Source organism: Oncorhynchus nerka, linkage group LG4 (assembly GCF_034236695.1).
Source record: "Oncorhynchus nerka isolate Pitt River linkage group LG4, Oner_Uvic_2.0, whole genome shotgun sequence".
Lineage (NCBI taxonomy): Eukaryota > Metazoa > Chordata > Actinopteri > Salmoniformes > Salmonidae > Oncorhynchus > Oncorhynchus nerka.
In genome coordinates, this window is record NC_088399.1 from 29,169,040 (window position 1) to 29,178,070 (window position 9,031).

Sequence of the window (9,031 nt, forward strand, 5' to 3'; positions counted from 1 at the left end):
GCAAGGTCTATACAGAAATGTTTTGTCGAGATCGGTGTGGAATAACTTGACTGGCCTGCACAGAGCCCTTACCTCAACCTCATTTGAACACTTTTGGGATTCATTGGATCGCCGACTGCAAGCCAGGACTAATTGCCCAACATCAGTGCCCAACCTCACTAATGCTCTTGTGGTTGAATGAAAGCAAGACCCCGCAGCGATGTTCCACCATCTAGTGGAAAGCCTTTCCAGAAGAGTGGAGGCTGTTATAGAAGCAAAGGGGGTACCGCCTCCATATTAATGCCCATGATTTTGAAATGAAATGGTTAGACAAGTAGGTGTCCACATACTTTTGGTCATGTAGTGTACTTCCCTCAAAGATGTTTACATTCCACAAATGATCAATGTACGCATCAACACAGGAGACAGGCATTGACAAAAAAAATATTATTGACAATAAGTAAAAGTATGCATGAGTGAATGTCTGTTGTTACCAATAACGAACAAAATTATTTCTATATTCTGGCTAATTATGTGGACTATTCTGATGCCACGCCTTTGGCACGCTGCCACGAGCAGGTTGGACTGGTCCGACTTCCATCTCCCAGCAGGAAGCACTCTGGGTATAAACCTCCCTGAGAGCGTTGGACCGAAATGTTATTCAGGTGCCATAACAGGTGTGTTTTAGTATTTATGTGTGACAGGGAGAGGTGACAATACTGTCTTGACTGTGGAGAGCGGGAGGAGACATACAGAGACAGGAGCTGAGTCTGTATTGTAGCTACCTCTCTGGAGATATAAACTCTGATCTATAGAGCCTGTGGATTCGCTGTAGCCTGGTGCAGAGGCCTGAGACTGAGACCCATCCATCTCCATTCTGTCTCTGAAATCACAGGTGAGCAGCACCACTAAATACTTGTGTTACTTTCTTACGGCTTGGTTGATGGTTCTGATATCATCTTGGTTTCTTCCCAATCCACAAGTCTTTATAGGTGAGAGGAGGCACTGATGTGGTTAAATCTTGGATCCACTAATACTTCTACTTGGTACTGATGGTATTTCCAAACCACTGTATATGCCATATTGTTGTCTGATTCAGAGTCACTGTATATGCCATATTGTTGTCTGATTCAGAGTCAAATTTCCATTAAATGTCATACAATTATTCAATACAGGGGATAAAAAGGGTACGGAATTCAATTGAGATTTGACATTTTTTTCCTTTAAAGTTTGAAGTTGTTATTGTCACGTACACTTGTACAGCCTTTCTTGCTTGCTCTTTCCCAACAATGCAGTAGTACATATTAGTAGTATTATAAAAATGTTTTATAAAAATGTCCAGTGGACCAAAAACACTAGAATTGTTTTATAATAAAAACATAATGAACTAAAGTAAGCTATATACAGGGACCATTCCAGGGTCAGTGCCCATGTGGGTAAGGTGACAAGGCATCAGGATATATTATAAACAGAGTAGCAGCAGTCTATTTGATGATTGTGTGTGCATGTGTAGAATCAGTATGAATGTATTTGTGTTATGTGTGTGTGAGCAAATTAAGTATGTGTATGCGTGCATGAGTGTGTCAGTGTGAGTGTGTAGAGTGTGCATAAAGTCAGTGCAAAGATACCAATGGTCTTACTGACGTTGAGGGAGAGGTTGTTGTCCTGGCAACACACTGCCAGGTTACTGACCTCCTCCATGTGGACTGTCTCATTGTTGCCACTGTTGTGGCATCAACAAACTTGATGATGGTGTGGAGTCGTGCGTGGCCACGCAGTCGTGGGTGAACAGTGAGTACAGGAGGGGACTAAGCCCGTCAGGAAGTCCAGGATCCAGTTGCAGAGGGAGGTGTTCTGTCCCAAGTTCCCAAGCTTGGTGAAAGGTTTTTAAATAAAGTGGTGAATTGCTGTGATTTCACACTGAATTGCCCAAAGCTATGTTAGTTGTCTTGGAAATTCCAGACCTAGGGGAACAGCAGTGTGCAAAAGAACAGTGTACGCTGGAACACTGTTAACATTGTGGGAGGCAAGCCGTCTGCTTAGGGAGACCACTATTCAGGGCCGGCTCCAGGCATAAGCGACATAAGCGGTTGCTTTGGGTCCCTGGCCACTAGGGGGCACAGCTATTTTCAGGTCTCTCGAGAGATGTTCAATCGGGTTCAGGCTCTGGCTGGGCCACTCAAAGATATTCAGAGACTTGTCCCGAAGCCACTCCTGCATTATTTGGCTGTGTGTTTAGGGTCGTTGTCACCTTCCAACAGGACCCAGTCTAAGGTCCTGAGTGCTTTGGAGCAGGTTTTCATTATGTATCTCTCTGTACTTTGCTCATCTTGTTCATCTTTCCCTCGAGCCTGACCAGTCTCCCAGTCCCTGCCACTGAAAAACATTTCCACTGCATTATGCTGCCACACCCATGCTTTACCGTAGGGATGGTGCCAGGTTTCCTTTGTGCGTGACGCTTGGCATTCAGATCAGAACATCTTGTTTCTCATGGTCTGAGAGTCCTTTAGCTACCTTTTGGTAAACTCCATGCGGGCTGTCATGTGCCTTTTACTGAGGGGTGACTTCTGTCTGGCCACTCTACTATAAAGGTCTGATTGGTGGAGTAATGCAGAGATGGTTGTCCTTCTGGAAGTTTCTCCCATCTCCACAGAGGAACTCTGGTTCTTGGTCACCTCCCTGACCAAGCCCCTTCTCCCCCGATTGCTCAGTTTGGCCAGGTGGCCAGCTCTAGAAAGAGTCTTGGTTGTTCCAAACTTTTTCCATTTAAGAGTGATGGAGGCCTCTGTGTTCTTAGGGACCTTCAATGCTGCATAAATGTTTTGGTACCCTTCCCCCAGATCTGTGCCTCAACACAATATTGTCTCAGAGCTCTTAGGACAATTCCTTCAACCTCATGGCTTGATTTTTGCTCTGTCACCTGTGGGACCTTATATAGACAGGTGTGTGCCTTTCCGAATGTCCAATCAATTAAATTTACCACAGGTGGACTCCAATAAAGTTATAGAAACATCTCAAGGATGATCAATGGTAACAGGATATACCTGAGCTCCATTTTTTCGAGTCTCATAACAAAGGGTCTGAATACTTGTGTAAATAAAGGAATTTATTTTTATATATATCAATTTGCAAACATTTCTAAAAATCTGTTTTTGCTTTGTCATTATGGGGTATTGTGTGTAGATTGATGCGGGGAAAAAAAACATTTGATTAATTTTAGAATAATGCTGTAATGTAACAAAATGTGGAAAAAGTTGAGAGGTCTGAATACTTTCCAAATGCGCTGTATGTCAACACACAGGCGATTGTGTCAGTCTAGATGCTTACTCTCTACCTGGGTGCCTCGGAAACCAATTGCCGTTTGTGGTTCTCTTCAGCAACACAGGGTGAAACTGAAAAATCTGTCATAATTAACTTAACTTTGCAAGAGACACTGAAAACAGTTTCACAGTGTGATGAAATGGGACATATTTTCATACTTTGTGTACTGCCTCTTTGGTGGTTGATCTTTAAGGTCCTTTTGCATAAAATATGTGAATTAAACGTTCATGAAATAATAAAACAAACTAAATATTTAAACATTTAATTCACATATATAAGAAGTAGTCAATGAAAGAGGTCCTAATTAGAATCTATAAAACAGACATATCTCTCATAGAGATTTAGGGTAGATTCTGTAAAGTCTGGATCAGCATATGAAAAACATGACAGATACAAGAGATACAATATATTGTGCAGAATCTGTATCTCAATTAAATGTTGTGCAATAAAGTGGCACACAGATGTGAGAGTGTGCCATATTCTGTCTCTGACTCTCCTCCACTCTCCAATCTCATAGCTCGGCAGGGCACATATGTCATTTATCCAATGATAATTTATCCCTTTTTAGAAGGGTGAAATGTTACACAACATTCAGATGAAAAAGTATTGTGTATAACATGATTATCCATTTAGCAGAATATGAGATAATGTTGGGTTTTTATGTTGCATTTCTATCTGTAATGTTGTGAACGCATCAGCTCACTGAATGCAGCCCTAGTATATGATTGATCTGTCCTCTCCAATAGGACACAAACCAGAACAGTTTGCCAGTTGTGACAGCCTGGGTGTTGACAGGGACAAACACATTGTTGAGTTCGATCAGTAGGCATGTTTAACCGTGATCAGTCACACATTGTGTTGAGAACAGGGTTGTGGTGATATTTAGTTATCAGTTCTATTTTGGAACACGGTTACTGTAAATCAACTGTTGGCAATTGAAGACGGGTTGAAATGCGTACAGTAGTCAAAGTGGTTTTATGTGTCGGTTCATCAGTCAAACTCATTGTTTGATTTGTAGGGAAACCTCAGTTAAAATGTTGAATGTGCATTGTAAATACTGTACAGTATGTTGCTAATGTGTGAGAGATTATTGTGTAAAATACTGTTAGGCTACGATACATTTTTTAAACTATGAATGTCAATGATGAATGAACCACATGATGCTGTCGTTTTCTTCAGTATGTTGTGTAAACATTGCGGTAATGTTGTGTGTGTATTGTGTGTTTGTTCTCAGGCAGAAAAAAATGGCCCATGGAAAGAACCAGGATGAGAGACCCTCAGAACAGGGCGAAGAGATGGGAGAGGAGACCTTCCTGAAAGACCTCCATCTGTACATGAAGAAGAGAAATACACCCATAGAGAAAATACCACACCTGGGCTTCAAACAGAGTGAGTATACTGTACTGCAGAAAAACACACACAAACACACACACACACACACACACACACACACACACACACACACACACACACACACACACACACACATACACACACATACAGTGCTAGCACGCGCATACACAGTAATTGTTGAGATCTCTCAGACTGGATGTACAGCTGATATGTTGTTTATTGTTTCTATATTTCTAGTCGGTCTGTTCATGATGTACAAGACTGTGAAAAGCTTGGGTGGCTACCACCAGGTAAAATAACAATAACATTTCTAATATTTATTATGTTTAAGTGGGATGTTGTTGTGCACTCTTGGTTTCTGATTAAAATACGTGTGAACAATTCATATTTCAAGTCAAATCACAGATTCAACAGAAAATCATGTTAATTTGTATGTAAAGTAAACTATCCTCCTGTCACTTAAATAGCACCCATAACCTTATGTCTGAGCAGGAAATGTAATATATATATTTATTTAGTAAACCATTTGTGTCTGTGTCAAAGATCCATTTCTTTCTCACGGAAGTTACTGCTTTTATTTGTTTCAAGAAACAATCTCAAATGACTGCAGCAGTGGCAGGGAGACATTACTAGTGTCATATGATACAGATAGGCAGTATGGTTTATAGCACTTTGGTAGCTGCTACATTGACAGGTTGCTAGACTGGCATTCCTATCAAGGTTTTGATGCAACATGATCTCTCCTTGACAAGTTTGGAGGGATAAGAGTCAAACCACTCTTTATCAAGAGATACAACAACTTAATTAATGATATTGCCTAGAGAAAGAAGTTTATTATTAAACTAGTCTATTATACATCTGTGCATGTGGTTAGATGGTTTATTATACCTGTTTGGATGTTGTTAAAACTTGTCATGTATGGCATCACATTTCATGTATGTCTATGTTACATACAGAATACAATGGTGTTAAAATAATCCTGAATCCTTCCCAGGTGACGGCCCAGCAGATGTGGAAGCAAGTATACAACACCCTGGGAGGAAACCCCAGAAGTACCAGTGCAGCCACCTGCACCCGTAGGCACTACGAGAAGTAAGTCAGAGCAAACTTATTATACAAGCGTGTCTGTGCTTGCGTGTCTGCTGGAGTGTTTGTCTGCATATACCTGTGTAATTGCGCATAACGGTGGATGCTTGCATATCTTTGCATGACTTTGACACAGATAATGCAAGTACGTTAAGTGCACGTGTGGTTTGTGTAAATCGGTTCAGTATCTATAAATGTTCTTCATGTTTCCTTAGGCTGCTTCTGCCGTATGAGTGTCATGTAAGAGGAGAAGACTACATGGAGGTACTGCCACAATGCCAGCAGAAGCGTTTACATTACAGTAGGCTCAGTGAGCAGGACGAGTGCCCCAGGACAGCCAAGCGTAGCATGACTTACGGAGCTCTACAGACATCCCTGCACCAGGTACTGTACACTAACAAGCAAACATACACACACACACGCACACTAGCATGTACGCACACACAGTGACAAGCACTAATACACTGATGAAGACACAAAGACACACATTTAAATGAATTGACTAACTCATTGTTGTTCTGTTCTCTCAGAAGCCCCATAACTATCTGACAGACTCCAGAGTGAGGATCATCCCTATGCCTGCGCACTACAGTCAGTACTACCACCACCCTGTCCACCCCGTCCACCCAGATCAGCTCCCCTATGTCCACCCACCTCTGACCCCCAGCAGCCTCCCCTCCCCTCAAGGACAGACAGAGAGGGCCAAGCAGCCTCTGGAGCACCTACGCTCCCTGGCCAACCAGTACAAGGACTCCTCAGGCTGGACTGAGCCACTCAACCTCAGTCACAAGAAGGCTGGTCAGGAGTCAGGCGGTCACCCTGCTTCATCCTTCGCCCCGCCTCCCTCCAACATCTCCCCAAGGTTCTTGAATACGGTCTCACCTCTGTACCCCGCCAAGGGGCTGGTTAAAGATGAGGGCAGTGAGACGCCGGAGGGAGAGGTGCCCCTGGGGCAAACCCACCTCTACCCCTTAGCGACCAGAGACGACTACTCCCGCAGCCCGACCTCAGCCTCCAGCCCAGGCATGAAGAAAGAGTCCCCCGTCCCCTCTCCGCTGCAGAGTTGCAAGGATAGTGCCCCCTCCATGATTCACGTCCCCAAACTCCAGAAGAGGGAGTACCCAGATTGGCCCAGGGGGGAGTGGAGAGGGGAAAGCCCCAAGCACAGTCCAGGGCCTCTCAATTGTAGTCACGCTCTGCGCAGTACCCCCAGAGGGACAGAGGGAAAGATGGAGATCCAGATCCCGCTGGCGATGCTCCATGACTGGGTAAAAGGAGTTCTGCTGTGTGGGCCTGCTGGCACCCGGCCTGGGGATCTATCGCTGCAGGATCCAACCATGGGCCAGACCCCAGGCTCAGAGCCCAGGGAGAGGGAAAGGGCACAGGCCTGGTCTGACACCTCTCCCACCATTGCTACACATGCTGACCAGGTCTTCCACAACCATCACAAAGACCAGGACAGGGGTTCTGGGGATCTGAGAGAGAGGAGTCTGGAGAGGCACAGGAACCTGCCTAGGCCCACCACCACCACCTCCCCTAGTACCAGTCACTGCCGCCCCATGGCGCCCTACCAGTTCTCCAGCTACAATCCTCGGCCATCAGGGAGCATCGTCCGTAACCCGGACAGCTGGAAATTGGATCACCGGGAGGACACAAGGAGGCCCTACCACCCAAAACTCATGTACCCCCAGGATCTATGGGATAGAGCCCAGCCAATTCCCTTAAATATCTACCCCAGCAGCCAGGCTCTGGAGCAGGATAGTGTACGCCACACATCCCCGGGCTATTGTCCAGGCACATCACTGGGAAGGGTGGAGAACCCTTATATGGCGCTGATGGTGAACCCCTCATTTCCCTCTCTGGTCCCACTGACACCTGAGGAGTTAATGAAGTTAAAGAGGCTCATCTCAAGCTCCTCATGAATAGAATGGAACAGCAGGACAACAACCTGCTAATTAATATAAAATATGATGCACTCTGGACGAAAAGCTGTTAAATGTCAACATTGACATTGGACACTTAAAAAGCCCTCATTACTGTTCAAAATCAAAAGACAATGTAGCACTACTGTTGACTAACTTTTTTAAGTACTTCAGAATATGAATTTAGTCCTTTAATATTCTGTATTTTTATCATTTGAAGCTTGCTAACAATGTATTGTGCATTGTCATCTCAGCGGTTTGTTTTGAACATGAAGTAGCATCGAGAAGAAAGCTTGAAACTAATTACAAACGTTTACTAGACAGACAGCAAAGGGACATTCTATTGAGTTCTTACTTGTAATTTTGTTGAGATTTGTGACTTGTACATTTTTTTTAAAGAATTGTTGAGAGTTGTTGTTATGCCAGTCATTCTTGTTGTTATGCCACAAATTCTTATTTTCAATGACGGTCTAGGAACAGTGGGTTAACTGGTCTAGGAACAGTGGGTTAACTGCCTTGTTCAGTGGCAGAACAACAGATTTCTACCTTGTCAGCTCAGGGATTCCATCTTGCAACCTTTTTGTTACTAGTCCAACGCTCTAACCACAAGGCTACCTGGTGTTTTTGAGGAGAAACAATTATATAAAATATAAAAGTTACACTTTATTCTGAATTTGTGAATGTTTTTATATATATATACAGTATGTCATATCTTCTTCCTATTCTTATTTTACCATGGGTAATGTTGGATTCTTTTAATCCTTTTCAAGTTTACACATTTTTCGCACAATAAACATTCAGATGTTTTATCGAATGAATGCAGAATTGTCTATCATTTCCTCCTAATATTTACATACAGTTGAAGTCAAAAGTTTACATACACCTTAGCCAAATACATTTAAACTCAGTTTTTCACAATTCCTGACATTTAATCCGAGTAAAAATTCCCTGTCTAGGGTCAGTGAGGGTCACCACTTTATTTTAAGAATGTGAAATGTCAGAATAATAGTTGAGAGAATGATTTATTTCAGTTTTCATTTTTTTCATCACATTCCCAGTGGGTCAGAAGTTTACATACACTTAATTAGTATTTGGTAGCACTGCCTTTAAATGGTTTAACTTGGGTCAAATGTTTTTAGTAGCCTTCCACAAGCTTCCCACAATAAGATAGGTGAATTTTGGCCCATTCCTCATGAGTGCTTTCCCACAAATATTTTATGGGATTGAGGTCAGGGCTTTGTGATGGCCACTCCAAAGCCTTGACTTTGTTGTCCTTAAATCATTTTGCCACAACATTGGAAGAATGCTTGTGGTCATTGTCCATTTGGAAGACCCATTTGCAACCAAGCTTTAACTTCCTTACTGATGTC

At 43.0% G+C, this 9,031-nt stretch overlaps 1 protein-coding gene across 1 annotated transcript; it reads left to right on the plus strand.

Annotated features, from left to right (window-relative positions):
• Nucleotides 1–614: 614 nt before the first annotated feature.
• LOC115128879 (AT-rich interactive domain-containing protein 5A-like) lies at nucleotides 615–8,455 on the plus strand. The gene is made up of 6 exons (XM_029659009.2): nucleotides 615–874; nucleotides 4,535–4,689; nucleotides 4,891–4,943; nucleotides 5,648–5,745; nucleotides 5,955–6,123; nucleotides 6,270–8,455. The coding sequence occupies exons 2-6, from the start codon at nucleotides 4,545–4,547 to the stop codon at nucleotides 7,659–7,661; spliced, it is 1,857 nt and encodes a 618-aa protein (XP_029514869.1). The 5' UTR covers nucleotides 615–874; nucleotides 4,535–4,544; the 3' UTR covers nucleotides 7,662–8,455.
• Nucleotides 8,456–9,031: the final 576 nt, after the last annotated feature.